We start from the raw sequence: 21579 nt of genomic DNA, 5'->3' as shown, positions 1-21579 counted from the left end.
AGGTGACGGCACCTAAAGCCAGACTAGGGGGAGCTCTGGCAAATACGATGAAACCCTCAGACTCTAAGCTGCTGCTTCTGCCTGGTGATAGTTATTGCCATCCTAGGAGTCAGGCTGAATGAGTAGCCACAGTGGTGGCTTGTTTCTCTCCTCACGTGCTGGTAACTGTGTTGGTTCTCTGGGGCAGCCATGCCATAGTGTCCCCGTATGAGCAGATGACATCTTGTCACTGTCTTCTCTTCTGCTACAGAGGGAAGTAAAACAAAGGTATCAGCTGATGTCTCCATTGGGGGTGAATAGCAAAAGCTGGGAGGGTTAATACTGTCAGTTTGGCAGGCAAGTCTGTAAGGTTACTTCTAGACTAGGTTAACTGATGTACAAAGACCCACTCTGAATGTAGGTGATAATAGCCCGTGTTCTGCATAAAAAGGAGAGAGTGGGCCGAACATCTGTACTTCCCATTTTTTGGTCCCTGATTGTGGGTGCAGTGGGACCAACTGCCTGAGAGTCCCGCCACAAGGGACTGTACCCTCAAACTACCCTTCCTTGAAGTGAATTTCACTGGGTAGTTAGTCCTAGCAATGAGAAAGTGATTAATATAGAAGTCATCCTGGCCTTTCTTCCTGGTGAGTGGCAGCCATGTTTACCTGTATACGCATGCGGATTCATGTTGTGACCTTTGCTGTGGCCCTCTGCTTTCTGAGGACTCTAGTTATTCGGATCTGGCTTTTATGACCTCATTTTAACTCGGCTCTGTCCACAATGACCCTTTACTGATTTGCATGTGTGTGTAGTAATCATGTGTTTATGCTTGTTTTTGTATATGGGTGGACATATGCATGTGGGTATCTGTGTGTGCACATGCATGTGAAAGCCAGATGTTGATGACAGTTGGCTCCGTCTCCTAGTTTATTCACTGAGATAAGGGTCTCTCAATGAAACCCAGAGCTCACCAATAAGGGCGAGTCCTGCTAGCCAGCTTGCTTGCCACCCCTGCACCTCTCAGCTTTCCCAGGCTGGAGGTATGAGAGGTGGCCACACCCACCTAGTATTTATGAGTGTTTCTTTGGATCCAGACTCCAGTCCTCATGCTTGTGTGGAAGGAGCTTTAACAGCTTAATCATCTAGTCAGTCCACCACCACCACAAGACCTTTGATGAATGAAACTACATTCTGAGGATCCAGGACTAAGGCTCCCAACATATTCTGGGATGGTGGAAGGGGAAGCAGTGCACTTCAACAGCACCTAATTATATGGTTGTACCTTCTGACATACTCTGCCTAAGGTTTAAAAACCTAGGTACCCAGAGTGGTACCCCAAAACTCCCTCATGCCTCGCAAGAGGCTCATGCATCCCAGCAGTGCTCAGCAGCTTCAGGAGAAAGCATTACGCAGGGAGGTTACAAATGACCAGAGGGAGATACCTCGGGGGTGGAAATTAGCCTTTCGATGTTCCGAATGTGTACTGAGCATTGATTTTCTCTAAGAACACTTAATCACCTCTTACTACGTATTGGGAAAAGACGGGTAAAGCTATTGTTTTTAACCAGCTAGAACTAAGCGAGATCTCTGGCTGGGAACATGCGGGATGGATGTGGGAGCTCTGTGGGGGTACCTGCAGTGAGGCTGAGGGTGCCACCAAGGTGAAAGACCCATAGCTGGATGGTATCCTGAGACACCCGAGCACCCAGCCTGTGCTGAGAAGCACCGGACTCAGCACGGGCATCATAAATAACAAATGCTGTCTTGTAACGTCAGTGGCCAGCAAAAGCAGCCTCATAAATCGGTGCATATGGGGCCAGCACACACGCTGTGCCCGGGGCAGAGAAACACAGGCAGGTGATGGGAGCTGGGATCTCCATCCCAGCCTGCTATGGCTCCCATCCCATGCAGTAAAAGCCAGCCTCTGTCTGGCTACTTCGCCTTCACTTCTTACCTTGATGCTGGGTATCTCCAAGGATGAGTGGTTCATTCTTCCACCTCCGATGCTGACTCCACTTGCAAATTTCCAGTTCTCCAATCCAGGCTGCTGTCTCCCCTGCTCGGTCCATGGAACAGATCGAAACACCCATTGTTCTCAACAAAGAAGGTGATCTGTGTTCACAAGAAACCCTTACGGCCCTTGGCCTTCCCCATCTCAGTGACTAGCTCTCCAGCTCTCTCAGATATAGACCCACCCACCACCCAGACCATCAGGGTTCTTAAAGTTCATGTGAACGTCAGTAGGGAGGAATGATTGTAGCTTTGTTATGATCTGTAATCTCAAGCAAAGTTCAAATGCAACCAAAACCATTTTTCAGCTGAGTCACACAGCATGAAGCCTTTCTTCACAGCAGCTGAGTCAGGTGACAGGACCTTGAATACTCTGCTAGGAAGAATGGGACTGCCCCATGCTAATGTGCCTTTAAATATTGTCCATCAAATGCATCCTCATCTCTTCCAACTTGTAAATATCCTTAACACAGTGACTTAATGTAAAACTAAAAGTACATTTATATGAATGTGAGTATGAGTCTATGTGTGCATGTAAGTGCATGGTGTGTGTGTATGTGTGTGTGTGTGTGCCTGTGTGCCTGTTGGATTCCCTAGAGCTAGAGTTACAAGCAGTTCTGAGTGACCATATGGGTACTGGGAGATGAACTTGGGTCCTCTACAAGAGCAGCCCATGCTCTTTACAACCAAGACACCTTCTCCAGCACTGAATTTTATTGTTTTGGTTTTCTTTTTTTTTTTTTTTTTTTTTTTTTTTTTTTTTTTTTTTTTTTTTTTTTCTTGATTTCCTGTATCTCTGGCTCATCCTTGTTCCCAAACTCTTCTCTCATTGGTCACATCTCAGGAGATGCTCATTTAGATCCCAGATGTCATTAGGAATCTCACTGTCTGGTGTTAGACTTCCTGGAGGCTGAAGTCTCACCTCCTTTGGGAAGAAAGCTAAGAAACTTACCTGGTTTGGGAAGCCAGAAAGATGAAAGATTCACAAAGCTGGTCCCAAGTTTATAAAGCTCTAACAACATCTGGTGAAGAGGAGACCCTTAAGTGTAGCTGCCTGCAAGGTGTGTTGGGAGTACTACAGGCATGCAGCTGTCCTGAATCATCACCCACAGCATTGGGGGGGAGGGGTGATTGCAGATGCTCCTGTCAATCACCCCAGTACACTTACTATGGAGGAATCTTTTCTTTGTCATGGGTACCTTATCTGGGGTGAACAGACATTACTTCATATGTCTTTGAGAAGTCACAGCATTGCTGATGGGAGTTTCTCAGGCTGTTCATGCACTGGGTGTCTGTCTGTCTCTCTGTTGAAGTCTGGACCTTGTTTCCTGCATCCCATCACTTCCCTCCAAGGCTGGCTGGAGCACCTCCCCTGTGGTTTTCCAAGCATGGGCATAGAGGGTACATATTTTGAAGACTAATGTGGTGGGGATATTGAATCTGTAATGTGGGTGAGCACAGAGCTTGGGTTGGAAGTCACTTCTGCTTAGACTATTCCACTTGTATCTATGAGGCTGCCTTGACTCCAATTCCACTTCTGTCCTAGTTTCTCTTCTGTATTGGTGATAAAAAATACCCAACTAAAAGCAACTTTTAGAGGGGCAGGGGAAGGTGTCTAAGACTTACAATCCCAAATCACAGTCTACCCTTGAAGGAACTCAAGGCAGGAACTTGATAGCAACTCAGCTTACCATTCCACATATGACCAAGATGCTCACTTCACAGACAGAGAAGCATGACAGGAACCCTTGGGGATGCTGACTGGGAGCTGGCAAGCTCATACTCAGCCAGCTTTCTTATGTAACTCAGGACCCCTGCATAAGGAAATGGTGCTTCCCACAGTGGGCTGGGTTCTCCCACAACTAATGAGCACACAGTCCCTCACAGACAAGTCCACAGGTCAATCTGATTCTTCCAGTTCTCAACTGAGGCTCCTGGGTGACTTCAGGCTGCGTGGAGTTGACAGTTAAAGTTAACCAGGACAATGCTCTTCGCTGAGGCTCCCCTCTGTGCACCTAGTGTTTAAATATGCACTGGTCACATGGCCTATTATCATCCATGGCACATATAATCTTCCAGTGGCTTCTAGTCTGAAAATGCCTGCTCTTTTAAAAGTTTCTTGACCTATTGGGTTCTCCACCACTGCGCTGTTAAATTTTAAATGTTAAATTTAACATTTAAATGTTAAAATTCCCACGTCACTTTCTGAGTTACTCCCTATTATGTTCTCACTGTTTTGGTTTTTACTTCTTACTTTTAAACTTCATGCTTAGGGGCTAGAGAGATGGCTCCATGTTTAAGAGCACCAGCTGCTCTTGTAGAAGACCCTGAGTTGGTTCAGTTTCCAGCATCCACATGGTGACTCGAAAACGCCCGAAACTCCAGCTCCAGGGAATCTTGTGCCCCCTTCTGGCCTCCATGGGCACAGTACTCATATGTATTATCCACATACAAATTTATTACCAGTAAGTGATTTCTTTACCTTCTTGATAGATCTACATGCATATAAAATCACATAAAAATTTCCTGTGTGATTTGGAGAATTCTCTAGGATGTTCCAGCAAGTTCCATAATAACTTAGCCTTGGGGCATGGATTCCTTTCACCTCCATGTGTGGTCCTAGCAGGGACACAGCCATATACTTTGATAGCAGCATCTGAATGAAACCTCGGAAAGCTCAAATCTTACTCTTTCTCATTCCGTCCATCCACAGAGCCAAGGTGAAGAAGGGAGTGAACATTCTGACCGCACAGACCAGCGAACCTCGGCAGTGGGATGTAAGGCAAGAGGTGGGCAATGGAGGGAAACACACCACCACCTCTGTGGCCTGCCAGCGCCTGGGCCCTGGGGCACGCAATAGGTGAGTTACCCCTCCAGGGCACTCTGGTTTTGCATCAAACTTTGTCTGGCTTTATTGCTGGTTCAGAGACCATTGCTGGTCCAGATGTTAAACACAGGTCTTAATGCCCACAGGAGTACCGGATGGCCAGTGATGCATGTCAGCATGTGCAGGTTCCTGCCTTGTGATATTTGAGCATTGGAACACAAATGACGTCACCCTTGCTTGCTTTGTCACCTGAATTCATTTCTGTGGGCTCGGCTCTACTTGGCTTATCAGAGGATGTTGTGAGGAAATGTACCTTTCTGAACACAGATTATATTTAGGTCATCAGTGAGAATGAACAGAGGGAAGGAGTTGATAAGTTGTGAGGCTAAGAGGTGTCTATCAGAGATTTGCCAGAGACACTGGATTACCCCTAAAGAGAGTCATTTATGGCTATGAAAAATATCACACTGTTTTGGAAAACAAAATTCAAGTCACTTGAAGGCATCCTGCTACCTGCTGCTAAGATGTAGGCTTATCTCTTTCCAGGGTCTCATATACAAAATCTCCACACACAGGAAATCCATAGTAAGTTAATTATCTCAGAGGTTTAGGATCATAACATCCTCTGGGAGTTTTAAGATGGCTCTTGTTCTCATTTACATAAGAAACATTTCATTTTGACTTTAAGTACTTCTTTAAAGCAATGATAACAGCTACATAATATTTCACCACAAGTCTTTAACTTAATGCCAGTAAACATACTGTGATTTTTGAGAATCAAGGTTGTTTCCAGATTTGATTCTCCTAGATAACGCCACCCACCTGTGAGCTTCCTTCCACAAAGCTCTCTCTACTATTCAGGAGGAACAGAAAACCAAAATGGCTTTTCTAGCTTGGGTTTCTGTTGCCATGATAAACACCATGACCAAAAACAAACTGAGAAAGGAGAATGTTTTTGCCTTACAGGTTACAGGCCATCAGTGAGAGAAATCAGGGCAGGGACTCAAAAAGCAGGAACCTGGAGGCAGGAGATGATGCAAAAGCCATGGAGGGATGCTGCTTATTTGCTTGCTCCCCAAGCTTGCTCAGCCTGCTTCTTTTAGCATCCAGGGCTACCTTTCCTGGACTTACTACCATCCATAATGGATGGGATCTCACAAATGAGTCTTCAGTCAAGAAAATGTCCCCACAGATAGCAAATCTTATGGAAGCAATCTCTCAGCTGAAGTTCCCTCTTCCCAGGTGACTCTGGTTTGTGTCAAGTTGGCAGTAATTGTCCAACATAAGGAACCCTCTGCCTCATTGTGATGGTTTGTATATGCTTGACCCAGTGAGTGGCACTATTAGAAAGTGTGGCCCTTTTAGAGTAGGTGTGTCACTGTGGGTGAGACCCTCATCCTAGCTGCTTGGATGCCATTCTTCTCCTAGCAGCCTTCAGAGGAAAATGTAGAACTCTCAGCTTCTCCTGCGCCATGCCTGCCTGGATGCTGCCATGCTCTCACCTTGATGATAATGACTGAACCTCTGAATCTGTACACCTTAAACAATTAAATGTTACCTTTACAAGGGTTGTCTTGGTCATGGTGTCTGTTCACAGGAGCAAAACCCTAACTAAGACACTCATCATGCATATTATGTTTGATCCTGTCTTAGTGGAAGAGTTTTAAATACTTATGAAAAATCTATCTAGAAGAATGGTGTCCTGCTCATTTGTAGGGTAAGAAGAAATGGGAAGGACAGAAAGAGGATATTGGGGTGAGAGGGGTATGCTCAGAGAACATTATATACTTGATGCAAATGGTTTTGAGTGTGTAAGGAAGATGGATCTCACATCAGTAGTCTGATAGCATTCAGCATGGGCTCAAATATTTCCTTGAGAAACATTCAGACCAACTTTCATGCATCCTAACTGGAACAGAGCTTAGTTTCTTGGTGCTGGCTTGCATGCCATCGCTTAAGAAAAGAATGGCTTTGCCAACCTAAGTGACAGAGAATTCTCTTATTAAAAATTGAAACCCTTTCTAAATTTGGCACTCCAGCTGTTTTTCTGACACATTCAGTTTTTTGCTTAGGTCAGTAAAGCACAACCACAAAAGTTGACAGGCTCCCGAGAGCTGTCCACAGGCAAATGGATCTGACTTCAGCATGGCTGGCTTCTCCAGTGTCAGAGTTTTAACTTTTGAATGGCGGGTGTCAATCACACATGTGGATGGAGTACTTTGTGATATTTCCTTGTATGTGCTGAGTGTGCAGTCTGTTTTTGGTTCGTGTTTCCGTCAGAAGTGTGTTCCCTTGTCTGGGCTCTCTAGACCTGTTCTCTCAGAGTGTTTTCCTGAAGAAACTTAGATTTAGAAAAAAAAAGGTTCAGTTACAGGGCATGTCTTAATTGACCCTTTAAATGCTGTCACTTGTTGATGTTCTGAATCACGAGGGTTGATCGAAGGAAGAGCGTCACTCAAGACTGAGGTGACAAATTGCTGGCAGCAGAGAGATTCAGCCTCTGCAGACTGAGTGTCAAACAGACACCCAAAAGCATAGTTAGTGATTTTTACACAAAAGTTGTTTTTGTGGGAAAAACAAGCTCCTCCTACCAAAGCCCCTGGCCTAATCTGTATCTTTTCTGAAGGAAAATGCCACACCCCTGCAGGGTTCATCCTTGTTGTTTACAGTTTGCAGTACTCATCGGTGAAAGCCATTCCTGGGGTGCCAGCACTGTCTTGTGACCAAAGGCATGCACAGGTTGTAAAATTCCTTCAGAGAAACAACTATAGGAGAACAGAAAACAATCCATTTCCTACAATGATTTCTTCAAGGTCAAAGTGCTTCTAAAAAACAACTATTTTATTCTAATGTTTACCCTCCATACAATAATTCTACCAGATTTCCTGATACAGCCATCACAGAAAACTTCTCCACTTTGTTTATGGACACCCCATTCTTGGATCCATGAACCTCTCTGCAGGACCCTCCTTTAATACCCAGCCATGAAAGGCAGAGGTCATGCTGAACAGCTCCTGGTTTTTGAATAGCCCTGTGGTGACTGGTGACCCCTAGAAGAATTGCTGAGCACATCTCAGTGTCTCTGTCTTTGACCCAGGGAAAGTGCTTGGGGGAACAGCCAAAAAGAAATGTGTACCTAGGCCCTTGGTTGTAGGGGAGGTCAAAAGACAAATGAAGTCTTCCCAATTGGTTTTGTGTAAAATATAATGACTGCAGACATTTCAGTAAATGAAGGCAGGTTTGTTAATTAACAGATAGTGAACTTACACATGTAAATAGTGTCAGACACAGACCGAGAATCCACAGAAGGGAGATGAGACATTTGTAGAAAACTCTGAAGAGATAAGCAGTCAGCCCTGTGCATTCTGGGGCTTCTGGGAACCCTGGCTGGAGGCTGCTGTGTCCCTGGAAGGGTACACAGAGTGTACCTGGTCTTCCTGGTTTTGTTCTTCGGAGGGATTTTGTGTTAAATTGTTTTCTAATTATGTGAAAGGGGTGCCTCACATCTGCATCTGGCACCCACAGAGGCCAGAAATTGGTGTCCGATCCCCTGGAACTATAGTTACAGGTGGTTGGGAGTCATCAAGTGGGTGTCAAGTCCTCTGTAAGAGCAGTCAGTGCCTGTGACAACTGAACCATCTCTCCAGCTCCTCTCTGAATGGCTTGGACAGAATGGTATGTGTCATTTTCAGAATAGCTTTTTTTAAAAAAAACAAAACAAACAAACAAACAAACAAACAAAAAAAAAACACCTAGACAGGTGTACTGCCACCAGCCTGACTCTGGGTGGTCACAAGCAGGTGTATGTGGTGGAGGAGACCTGGCTAAGCCTGCTCACTCTCAGTGTCCCTAAGTGAGGTCTTAGAGAGTGATTTACCCCCCTTCAGCGCCCTCGCTATGGAAGAACCAGTGTCATCAATGTGCTCAAACACCCATCGCAGACTGTAACAGCCTCTCATGATAGCTGTCACTCAGCCACAGGGACGGCATTTATACATCAGGACCTGGTACATCCCACAAAATAGCCACCTGCTGCAGGGGAGCCTTGTCACCTGTGCAACACACCCATTCCTTTGGACACTCAGGAGACCCCATGAGGCTCTCCACTCTGTGCTGGGCAGGTACCTCTGAGTCACACCTGATCTCCAGTACCCAGAGTGTGTGGACCTCTTGAGCGCCTGGCAGATCACACAAAGCATTGGATTTGTCATCACTGTACAAATGAATCAGCAGAGGACTTAGACCTTAAAATAATATGCTTTTTGAAATGTGCATGTGGAGTGTGTGTATGTGTGTGTGTGAGAGAGAGAGATGGCCTTGGCTCTTGTTCCTCAGGCACCATCCACCTTGTTTAAGATGGTGGATGGTGTTTCTCACTGGCCAAGTAGCTGACTGGACATCGAGGCCCAGATCCTTCTGTCTTCTTATCCCCAATGCTGGGATGAGGAGTACATGCCACCACACTGACCCTTTTTCCCACACGGTTCCTGGGTATCAAACCTAGACCCTTGTGCTACTTTATACACTCAGTCACCTCCCAGCCCCAGCAGTGTATCCTTGTGGTCTCTGAGTATCTGCATACCCTACAAGACGCTTCTGTTTCAAGCTTCAAGACAGGCATCTATCCAAGTGCTATTCAGAGTCTAAAGTATTATGTGGAGGGACAGGCAGGAAATGGTCCTTGTCCCTGCTCATTGAGCTTGTCCTGGTTTGACTTTTTGTCAACTTGGCACAAGCCAGGGGCAGGATCATATGAGAAGAGAGAGCTTCACTTGAGAAAACTTCTCATCAGGGTGGCTTGTGGACCAGCCTTTTAGGAAATGAGGATGTGTGACCGCTGTCACCCATTCTGCATCGACATTGTCTTGGGTCTCTGTTTCTTATTGCTGGAAAATATCGCCTGAGGTGCCTTGCCCTAAAATGACTTAAGTTTTTATCATCTTAAAGTTCTTGAGTTCAGAATTCAAGTGGCTTCGCTGGGATTGGTGCAGGTAGCTGAAGAGCTCCTGGGAGAGTCCCTCTCCTTGTCTTTGGGAGCCTGCAATCCTGTTCCCAGTAATTGTGGCTGACTGTCACCCCCACAGAGACAGCCTCAGCCAGGCATCGCTCTTCTAAGCTGCCGTATATAGATTCTGTTCTATAAGCAGGTCTCCAAGTCTACTCCCTCCTACTTTGACCTCCAAACACTTTATGATGTCACCAGACCCCCAATAATCGATCCAGGGTAAACCCTCCTGAAAACCACGCCCCTCCCCCAACCCAGCTCAAAACCCCTTAGTTCCACTTCACCTGCAGAGTAGCTTGCCCTGCTAGATAGCATAATCACCATTCACAGAGATGTGCATGGAAGTTCCTGCTGCCTGCAGCTCACTACAAGTCCCCTGAGTCATGCTAGAAGGGGACACCTGGCACAGGGGTCTGTGCTCAAGTCAGCTGCTTCAGCATCCACAGTCCTCATCAGGGAGGCTCCCCAGACCTCTGAGGAAGACTGACAGGAATAGCTCTCCCATGCCTGAGGCTGCCCTGGGCACAGGAGCTGGCCTTCCTGGCCAACCCAGCAGAAGCAGAGAGCCCTTATCAGGACATGTGTGCCAAGTATTCTTGCTTCAAGGACAAACTCAGTCAATTATCTAAGGATTCTGTTGGCACAGACCCCCTCCCCCCCATCTTTGTGATTTGTGGCTGCCTGCGGGAGCTGGGGGAGGCTGGCTGGTGGCAGTTGTAGACACTGAGAATGCTTTGCATCCTGCCTTTGGCTCTTGCAATGTCCCTCATGAGTGTCAGCAATTAGGAGAGCTGCCCATTGGAGCCGTGGAAGCTGCAGTTGTATTTCTAGAGCTCACTCACATCCCAGAGTTCTGGCTCATAAAAGAGGATTTGCTGGAGCTGTTGGGGCTAAGGAGAGGGCCCGTCGGTAGAGGGCTTGCTGTGTGAACATGAGTTCAGTTCCCTCAAACCCATGTAAAAAGTTAGGCATGGTGGCCTGCTCTTACAAGTCTGGTGCTCCCTGAGGCTTCTTAGCCAGGCAGCCCACCTAGACTTACTGGGGAACTCACCCTAGTGAGAGACTCATGCTTAACAAGTAAGATGGAACCAGTGATATGGCATTTTGGCTAAAGACATTTGCTGTCAAGCCTGACAACCTGGGTTTAATACCCAGAAGTCAATGGTAAAAGAAGAGAAGAGATCCCCTACAAATTGTCCCCTTATATGTACACATACACACACACACACACAGAGAGAGAGAGAGAGAGAGAGAGAGAGAGAGAGAGAGAGAGAGAGAGAGAGAGAGAGAGGCAGACAGACAGAGAGACAGAGAAACTGAGTCAGGGTCCCTTTGGCCCGTTCTTACCCATCACTGGAAGAAGCCTGGGGCTTTCTCTTCCTCAGCTGCTCTACCTGTGAGTTCAGGTGTGGAGTGTGAAAGCTGAGCTGTATCACACTGGAACAACACCAAATACTTCAGGACACTGGAGTGAGCTCCCGGACGGAGCTGGCTGGAAGCTGGATTCTGAAAATAGCCCTTTCTGGACCTCTTTGCCGTGTTGGGACCATTTTCTTCTCTCTTGCTTTCTATTTCCCCCTGGAGCAGGGAAAGAAAATTCCCTGTTAATTCACCACTTTTCAAATGACTTCCCATCCCAGAGTTTGCTTCTGGCCAACCTAGCCTGAGACTCAGAATCAGAAGAGCCTCCTACTGCCTCCCCGAGGGAAGGGGCCCTCAGATAAAACATTGAAAGACCAAGCTTGCTCAGGAAACTCACAAAGATAGCATAGAGGCCTCTCCCTAACTCAACCCCCCCCCCACACACACACACACACCGAAAAGAACTATAAGATTCAGGGACCCATAGCCATTTGCCAGAATTCCCCAGATACAAGCTATGGGGAGATAGCTTGTATCCGGGCTATACACACATCTGAATATATTTATTTTATGGATGGATCCCCACTCCCACGCCTTTTTTTTTTCTTTCATCTTGAGCATCTCTGCTCTTAGGCAAACTCTGCTAACAGCCTGTAGGAGAATATTTTATACTTAGAATGCAAGGTCAATATAGCAGTTAACACTTGGTCCATCTCTTTCCCCATCAGAGCCATGTAACTCTAACTGAGCCAGGCTTGAGGATGTAGCAGAAAGACTAAGGATGTGGGTGTGGGCAGATAGCAGGGGTCTTGAATCAGAACATACTCTCCTGCCCCTTTCTGCATTCTTGCCTTTAGAAGCATCCTGCATTTTACCTTTCATCTCCCTTCCCCATTCTGAGACTTTTTTCAGACCTCAGCATCCAGGATAGTCCTGCTAAGCAGCTAGGGATCAATTAGGCAAGTGCTTTCTCTGACCTGGAAGAAGGACCTCCAGGTAGCAGAAAGAAAGAGAGACACTGGCTCCCCAACTCTGGCGTAGAAGTTTCATCTGAAAAGTGCTTTTGCCCCGAGTACTCCCTGAACCATCTTTTACAAGCCCCAGTCTTCAGGGGTACAAGATTGTTCTTGAACAGGGAAGGCACTCCCTGAAATGAACTGGTCTCAGTGGCTGGAAGGTATAAACGCCACCCCCCCCACCCAGGTCATGAACCAGCTGGCACCTGCTCTGGGTCGCAGACACCAGCCACAGGAATCCTGACCCAGCCGTTCACCCGCTCCCAGCTGAACACCTTGACATAATGCAGCTTGCGCCCGCACTTGAAGCTTTCTTTTAGGCTTGGCTATTAAAGCGCTGCTGTTAAAAGCTGTCTCCCAAGCATCAGTGCCTTAAAAGCACACACTTGAGCCATAGGAATACTCGGAGTATTTCTCAGCATTCTGCAGCATGCAGGACAGGCCCCTACGTATTCCCTGGGGTCTGGCATTTTATAAAATATGCACATTGTTTCACTAAATCTTTCTGACAGCCACAACAGCTGAAGTCACGTGGTCAGGCAGGTAGATAAAGAATAAAGGTGCTTAGGAGGAGTGGGCACCCAAATGGAATGTTTAAGTAAGTAGCTGAAAATGTTTCCTTTCAAAAATAGCTTTGGCGTGTACAAATGATCCGAGGAGGGACTGCCTCAGTTGGGTGAGTAAAAGCAATCAGATGCAAAAATAATGAAAATATACAAACCCAGGGCTGGAGAGATGGCTTGGTGGTTAAAAGTGCTTGCTTTTCTTGAAGATGACCTGGGTTCAATTCCCAGCACCTACAAGGCCGCTCACAGCTGCCTATAACTCCAACACCAAGGGATCTGACTCACTCTTCTGGCCTCTCTGGTCTCCTGGGCACACATGAAGTACATGTCTGCACACAGCAACACATATATATGTATAATTAAAAAATAAATCTTGAAGTAAATCCTTTATTAAAAAATAATAAAAAAAAATAAAACTAGGTTGTGGTCTAGTCTGGTGGTGCTAGCAGCAGAAAGCCATATATTAGTACTGGGAGGGAGGGAAAAAGAGAGGCAGAGAGACAGAGGGGCAGGCAGCAGGCAGGCAGGCAGATGGAATAAGAATATAAATATTTAATATGAATATGAGGGGACTGGGGAAGGCAGAGCCTGGTACCCAAGATTGAATGGGATCAAATGCTGAAAAGCAGGTAGAAGTTCCAGTGATGTGGGTGTTCAGGACTTGTTCCAGAACAACCCAGAGAACCCAAGAGAATGAAAAAAGGAACATGCTTCCATCTGGGTTCCCCCTTCGTCAGGGATGGCAACCCCATTTGGAAATGGAGGCATTCGAGGTAGTCCCATGGCAGCTGTCCTGAAAATCATCTAAGCTGCAGAGCCAGGAGGTCAGCCCCAAGAGAAGCCTGCCTTTGAAGCTCGGGACCCATGGACAGGCGTCTCAAGAACGGAGACGGGTAGAACCTATCTGCTCCCATTCTAAAAGTTTCTAGAAGTGTTGCAGAGGGAAACAGGATGCCGGTGCCTAAACAGAGTGATGGGGTGTATCCTTTCAGCTTTCGGAGCCGCCCAGGTGGGAACGCATGGTGCCCTGTGTGGTCAGATCCACAGGCTTTGCTAGAGCATCTGAAAACTCAGACTATATATCAAATCTACCATACTATGTACATTTGCTTCCCTCCCTCCCTCCCTCCCTCCCTCCCTCCCTCCCTCCCTCCCTCTCTCTCCTCCCTGCTCCTCCTCCTCCTCTCTCTTTCTCCCTCCCTTTCTCCCTCACTCTCCTCTCCTCTTCCTCTCTTTCCTTCACTCTCCTTCTCTCTTCCTCTCCCTCCATTCCTCTTTTTCTCTTCTTCCCTTCCTCCCTCCTGCCCTCCCTCCTTCTTTCTTTCCCCCTTCCCTCTCTCTCCCTCTTTCCCTCCTTCCCTCCCTCTTTCTCTCCTTCTTTTTCCCTCTCTCTCTCCCTCTCTCCTTTCCTTCTTTCCTTCCTCTCTCTATTTGAGCCAGTACCTACTCAAATAGCCCAGAATGACTTGGACTCACTGTGCAGGTCTCACACTGGCCTTAAACTTTGCTCCTGTCCTCTCAAGGGCCGGCATTACAGGAAAGTACCAGCACACCCAACAGCTGATGTTTTAAAACCACAGTGCTGAAGGTTCAACAAATACTCACCATACAGGAAGATGATTCTGCAGTTAGTAAACCCTGTGCAAAAGTGACCAGACTTCCTTTTCCCATTTCCTTCAGGAAGTTGGTTATCTGTAACTTCTTGAGTAGACAGACTACCTCGAAAAGTCATCCTGGAACAAGACTACTTCCTCTTTCAAAGCTTAGGCCACCATCACTTTTTTTTTTCACCACAGGATCTTTTCTAAACAGAACGAATCATACAGACCTTCATTTTCCAGAAGAAGCATCTATGCATCTAATCTCTGCTTCCTCTTCCCCAACCACCTGCAGCTAATACCAGTGACACTCAGGACCAGGGATAGAGCATTCTCTTCTGTCCTACTTGCCCTTCCTCCTGTTGAGTGGCAGGTGACCTTCTGGGTAGACCTTCTGGGGTCCTTGTGCCTCCATACAACACAGCTCGAAGCTGGTGTCATTCTCCCATCTTCCTGCATCAGCAGCAGCTACTGGCCCCTCTTCTCTTAACCCAAGAGCATAAAGCTTCAGGGACTGTAATGCTGCAGGGGGGGATGATGTAAATCAGGCAGGTAATAAACAAGAAGGGCTTTTCTGAAAGCAAAAATCATTGAAAATGGTAAGTAAAATACCCATTAGCATTCATCTAAGCGGTCTCAATTGCCTGCCTTAGAGCTAGCTGTAGGAGGTTATTTGTTTTTTGAAGGATGCTGGAGTATGAACGAGCCTGGGGCTGCTTACTGTAAATAGCAGTTTAGGGAATGATATAGTAAGATAATCCCCTTTCTCCAGGGGGAAATTGCCCACCCCAAGTCCTCTCTCGGAGACAGCAAACAACTACACATTAAAATCTGTCTCAGTGCTGTGTGGGTACTAACTGGGCTCTCAAAGAAAGAAGTGTGCCCCACTCCCACACCCCACTCCCAAGTGTCTAGCAGTCTCAGTGGACCTTCAAAACAGGTGAACATGTGCATGGACAGGCTGTGTAATTTTTGCTATAATCTTCTCTCCCTCGTACTTGGAGCATACATTAAACCATCTGTTTCCTAGACTCTGGGCTTGTTTGCTGCAGAGTGGGAGGCTTCGTTGCTGGAGGCCATTTGATGTGCCCTGTCATTTGAAGGGAGTAAATCTCTTAAGAGGATTGGCTAGAGACACCTGAGCATGGGACCCAGGGGAAGTGAAAGACGAAAGAGTGGTAGTTTCTGGAGGGCTGGTCTGTAAATGAACAGGCTGTTCCACTGGCCTGCCCTCGGGGACCTAGCAACTGCTTACCTCATGACTTGTCAAAGCCTCATGCCACAGTACAGTTGTAACAGGTGTGTGCTGCATATAAAAGAGTATATTCAGTAGCTTGTGTTCTGTGTGTGTGTGTATGTTTGTCTGTCTCTCTCTCTCTCTCTCTCTCTCTCTCTCTCTCTCTCTCTCTTCCCAGAATCTCCTCTATCTGTTCTCGGTTCCTTCTCTCCACCCTCATGACTCTGCTCCTGTCTATCTGTCTGTCTGTCTGTCTGTCTGTCTACATGTCCACTTGTCTGATTCTATTCCTTCCTTGGGCTCTTACTTCTCTCCCCTCCCCCAGTACACCCCTGTCACACCAGGTCTCTTGCATGGTGTCATTTCGCAGAGGTATGCACACCTTGGCATGGGCCCATGAAGGATACCCCCTCACTTCACTGAATTTCATACCACAGTCAGCATCTCAGACCGATGTCTGCTATCTGAAAGAAATCGCAGGGATTTCTCAATCACAGGTTGGCGCTGTGCAAACCCCATGGTTCGTCGCTGGGTCAAGTCTTGCTACATACAGTAAAGGAAATTAATTTCCTTTATTAAATTAGATGGTTCTACAAAGGTACTAGGGACAGAAGGCAATGCCCATGGCCTGGGCCCCTGTGGAACCCACTATGTGGGAAGCCTGGCACACGTTCACTGCTGCCTGTGCACAAGGAGTGTTAGCGTAACCTGCTTCCAAATGACAGGCTTTAGGGTGTGGATGAAGAGCTCACCTAGCATGCGCTGCATATAAACAGGACATTATGGCACATGCCTATGAGCTCAACGCTTGGAAGGTGGAGGCTGGGGCATCAGAGATCATCCTCAGTTATAGTGACTTCAAGGCCAAGGACTAGCTGCATTTTTGTGGGGGTATACACCGTCCCTGTTGCCAGCTCACACACCTTTCCTCTCACTCCTTACTGGGAGGCTGTGTCTGGTCCCCTCCCATTGGAACCAGGTGAGGTTTCAGATTGGCTAATATTCCTCAACAGAAGTGACACCCTACGGCTTCTGTCCCTGGGCCAGAAAAGAATGTAAAGCCCACATCTAGACAGTCTGATGGCTCTGAGGCTGCCGTGTGGGGAAGAAGTCCAGCCAGACTCTATGGACAGACTCCAGGGAGGAACCCAGAGCTTCATAAAGGGAAAGGTGACATCCATTGGCTTCCCCCTCATTACCTCAGCCTCTTGTCTGAGCATGACTGTGGCAGGGGTTGGGACAGTACGGGGAGAGTCCCCAACCCAAAACAACCCAGACATGCCTTTCTAGAATGTCTGATTCGCTGAAACCACGAGACAATGCAATGGTTGCTTTAGTTTTATCCCGCTAGTGTGGGCAGGGAGGGGTGTTGTGATTCAGCAGATTACACCTGAGACTCTGGGAACTCTGGGTTACATGCTTGCTGAGGTCATATTAATACTAATGGTTGCTGTGTCTGTTTTAATGCCTCCCCAACTCCATCTTATACTAAGTCCTTCTCCCACTCCTTCAGAAAGAAATGCTGTTGGGTCTTTTTTTTATACCAAGGGTCCAAGTGCTTTGCCACTGGGCCCAAGCCCCGTGGCTAGAATGGAATGTTTATGCTCTCCATTGCTGACTCAGTAAGGCCAATAGTTCCCTGTGAACATCAACAAGGTATTAAGTTGGTCCCTCTCAGCATCTCACCGGAGCTAACTTGTGCCAAGTTGAGACATGAGCCATCAAACTCTTCTCTCGTCTATAATTAGCTGTAGAAAAGGTCTTGAAGAACCTGTTTTCCGGGCCCTGATATTGCAGAGTATTTTAGAACTGGTTGATCACCCCCCCCTTTAGAGTAGCTTACCTGGAACCCCAGGGGAGGTTCTCATCTGAGGATATGTGTGTTACTTTCGTATCAGTGTGGCATAGTAACCTGATGGAGCCAAGTGAGAAGAGGAAAGAGCTCCTTGGGTTTGTAGCTTTAGGTTTGAGTCCTATCATGACAAAGGAGGTATGGCAGGGTTCTTGGCACATTCCTGTGGCCCGGCATCTTGTGTCATGACAGACAAGGAGCAAAGGATGAGAGCAGAGCCAGGACTACTTCCATCAAGGCCCCTATTCCTAGTAACCCACTTAAGCCCTGCCTCCTTGACATTCCTGAGTCTTCCAACATAGGGCCATCTGCTCCCATCAGACTTGCCTTCATCTGCCCCCATCAGACTTGCCTTCATCCCCCCACCCCCCCCCCGTCAAACTTGTACACACATAACTGCCTCCCAATCCCCAAGATGGTCCTTAACTCTTGGTAGAGTTTCAGTAGCTGCTCAGCTCTAGATTTTGCTCTCTCTGTCTCTGCTTCCCCAGGACTGAGATTACAAAAGGACACTGGGGAGCCCAGTTTTTTGTTTGTTTGTTTGGTTGGTTGGTTGGTTGGTTGGTTGGTTGATTGGTTGGCTGGTTTGTTGGTTAGTTGATTGGTTGGTTGGTTGGTTGGCTGGTTTGTTGGTTGGTTGGTTGGTTGGTTGGTTGATTGGTTGGCTGGTTTGTTGGTTAGTTGATTGGTTGGTTGGTTGGTTGGCTGGTTTGTTGGTTGGCTGGTTTGTTGGTTGGTTGGTTGGTTGGTTGGTTGGTTGGTTGGTTGATTGGTTGGCTGGTTTGTTGCTTGGTTGGTGGGTTGGTTGGTTGGTTTTACTCCTTTGGCTTCTGGGTGGGTTGATCTCAGATCCCCATGCTTGCACACAAAGCACTTTATAGGCTGAGCTATCACCCCAGGCTTTAGTTAGAAATTATGGATCCACTGGACTCTGTAGAATGCTCAGACAAGTTATTAAGATATTATTTCAGGTAGCAAAAGCCACAGCGCTTTGTCAATCTTGAAACCTGCCAGTCACAGTAATGTGTGGATCTCTGCCATTCCTATCTCTCTGTAAGGCTGCCCCCTCTGGGATTTGGGAGCCTGCAGGATGTAGCTGCTCCCTCAAACCTCAGACCCTAAAGAATCTTCATGTGTTGATTTTGAATATGTGATCCTCATAGGCAGGGGCCTTTTTAACATTAACTTTTTATGGAAGTCTCAAAGCAAGACTAGAATCTTTACAACCAGATTCATTTATCAAATCATGTTGGAGTGTCTGGCAAACCCTGGGGATATTGAAGCTCGTTCGACTGGCATGCACGCTCACCCTAATGACACTGATGGGTCTCCAGAAAGACAGAAGATGATTGGATAAGCAAGCCCACTAGAGAAGTGGTGTGTGTTATTGAGTCCAATAAAGGAGGGTATTACTTAAATCCAGGTCAATTGCTTGAAAGCCAGGCCTTGTGTAAAGTGTTCTGAATTAAAGAGAATCTGTCCTGCACCACAAATCCAGCATGGTTTGGCTCCTTCTTGCAATGCCCTTGGCAGCTAGACTTACGCTCTCATGTGCTGAGGAACCAGTAGGGGGTGTCCTGTGCTCTAACATGCAGGATCCACTACAGGGGTATCTGTTGACATAATCCAAGGTAACAGCAGCAACCAAAAATAGGCAGAGGCAGGGAGGGGAGTGATTCCTAACCTTTAAAATGTCACCAGCAGAGTGGTGGCACTGTCATGCTTGTGTACAAAGTCTCGCTGGCAAATGTCTAGATTGCCAAAGGAAGAAGAGAAGGGTGACCACGTAGGTGCAGCAAACAAGCCAACATGAAGACTGGCTGTGTGTATATATAATTTTTTCAGTCTCTGTGCTCCTCAGAGTTTAGTCACCATACATCAGGGACCTCCGCACTCACTCCCTAATCACTGTGCACTCCGGGGCCCTGTCACCTCATTCCAGGCCTTCTGAAGTGACACCCAGACTCTCTAAGGTGGTAAACGCTTTGAATCTGTCTTCAGAAGAAAAGCTAACAACACATTCCAAAGAAACAATAAAAGTGGTGTGGGAAGAAACACTTCTGCAGAGAGGTATGAATTACCCAGCATCTGCTGCTGGGGTTATTTTAATAACTTTGAATCCATCCGGCAGACCTCACACCCTTCTCAAAGATGGAGTGACAGGTCGTACCATAAAGCCGTCCCCCCCCCCTCCCAGATAGCCAGATAACTCCCCCCTTTCTGTTCTGAGGATCACATTAATTCTTCATAAGTGGTCCTTACTATTCTATACTTGTTCTGTCTCGAGTGCGGCGTTTTCTCACCAGCAGTGTATAAATTAGGCCAGCTAAATGGCAGAGACAACTCATCCATCATGTCCTTAATGTTCTACCCTGGGAGGATGCACTGGTGCTTAAGTAAGGATAAAGGCAAGTCACCCTGGTCCTTGGTGGGCTCCTAGGGCATGTGTTCCTACTCTCACAAGTCAGGCAGCTATCAGGGACTAAGGTGCTCACTATATAAATGGAGGTGGTTTCTTTTATTAGCAAAAGGGATGTTTCTGTGACAGACAGGGCAAGCCCTCCCCCTCTCTTTATAATGCCTACATTTTCATGACAGCTCTACTCGGCAAAGATGCCGAATGCTCAGACTCCTGCTTTTTTTCCTCCATCACCCCCAAAGTGTAGTTATGCCCATTTCCACCCACAATGGCTTGCCCTCACTGAGAACCCCAGCCACTGGGGTTAACTGTGGTGAAGCAGAAAACCTGCCTCCTCTCTTAAAGGGACACTGAATCTGCCCCTATCATTTCTCCTGAGCAGAACATGCCCATGGCCACACCTCACTGTAAGAGAGGCTGGGATATGTCAGCTTTGATCTTGGATGCTACAAAACAAAGGAGGAGCTGCTGGGGGTGTCTTCCTCAAGCAGGGCTCTAATAATAGTGAGTCTTAACATTGAAGGCGGTCCTGTGAGGCAAAGGATCACCAGGAATTGAAGGAGAAATTGGAATCTAGGAAGTCCACAGAAGCCCGACCAGTAAAGTGTCAGTGGGGGTTTGGGGGACTAGAGGAGATGGCTCATCAATTAAAGTACTTTCTGTACAAATGTAAGGACTGGAGTTAGGATCCCCAAGAAGCCCATGTCCATGCTGGGTGAGTGAGTGTGGCAGTCTACCTCTAATTCCAACCTCAGAAGGTAGAAATGGGGGAGGAGGTCCCCAGAACAGGACTAGTCAGATCAGTGAGCTCTGGGTTGGATTGAGAGACCTTGCCCCAGTGAATAAGGTGGAAAAGTGATGAAGGGGTATCCTTGATCTCAACAAGAGGCCTGATGCACACATGCAACCCCAGGTAGACAGAAACTAACAAACTGTACACACAAATATCAATGCACACCACAGACACACAGTGGAGAAAAATGCAAATAGGAAAGGAGTCACATGTCCCGCAAACAAGAGCTCCTCGGTAAAGAGCAGATGTATTCTTCCAGAAGTTTCAGGCACTTGGCATAGCAGTACTGACCAGCACTGCAGGGGCTTGTGTGACCGGGATAGTTATGACACTGGGGTCAAGAGTTAGTCTGTGCCCCTGATGATGACAGAAATAGCCTCGCAATCCTCAGACCTCCTCTCTTTTCAGAGCAAAGCCTCTGCTTTCCTGGCATGTTCTCTCTGGGCCAAATAGGAGGCAACAGGACAAGATCCTGGTTCTTCACGATCTCAAGAATGGTCACTGTTGACCCCCATGGTCCCTGTTCACCATTGGTTACTTGACTAATTGCTATGATAAAACACTCTAACAGAAGCGACTGCAGGGAGGGTTGATTCTGACCCCCCAGCAAGTGTAATCATGGGGTAGGAAAGCTATGTCATCATGGTAGCAAGGGATGCGCTCACTGTGGTGGCAGGGGCAGGGCTAAGGTGGTCCCGTGACATCCACAGTCAGGAAGCAGAGAGAGATGGATGCTGGTTCTCAGCTCACTGTCCCCTTTTAGCTTGTTTCTGGGATGCTGCCACCTACAGGCAAAATGAGCTAAATCCACAGACCATAGACATGTCCAAAGATTGGCCTCTGGGTGCATGTAGATTCTGTCAAAGTGACAGTCAATATTAACTATCACACATTTTATCAAATGGGCATGTT

The 21579-nt window shown here is 47.1% G+C and overlaps 1 protein-coding gene across 1 annotated transcript in view; it reads left to right on the top strand.

Annotated features, from left to right (window-relative positions):
* TMEM132C (transmembrane protein 132C) overlaps positions 1-21579 on the top strand; it is a gene marked incomplete at both ends in the record, with an annotated part of 297018 nt that overhangs the window by 202554 nt on the left and 72885 nt on the right. Inside the window, one exon of the mRNA XM_080941048.1 lies at positions 4706-4852. Within this exon, the coding sequence (XP_080797174.1) occupies positions 4706-4852 (147 nt within the window). The remainder of the gene's footprint in view (positions 1-4705; positions 4853-21579) is intronic.

Source organism: Micromys minutus, assembly GCF_963924665.1.
Source record: "Micromys minutus genome assembly, chromosome: 29".
Taxonomy (NCBI): Eukaryota; Metazoa; Chordata; class Mammalia; order Rodentia; family Muridae; genus Micromys; species Micromys minutus.
Note: the sequence above shows the minus strand (reverse complement) of the source record. Positions and strands in the feature narration are given on the sequence as shown.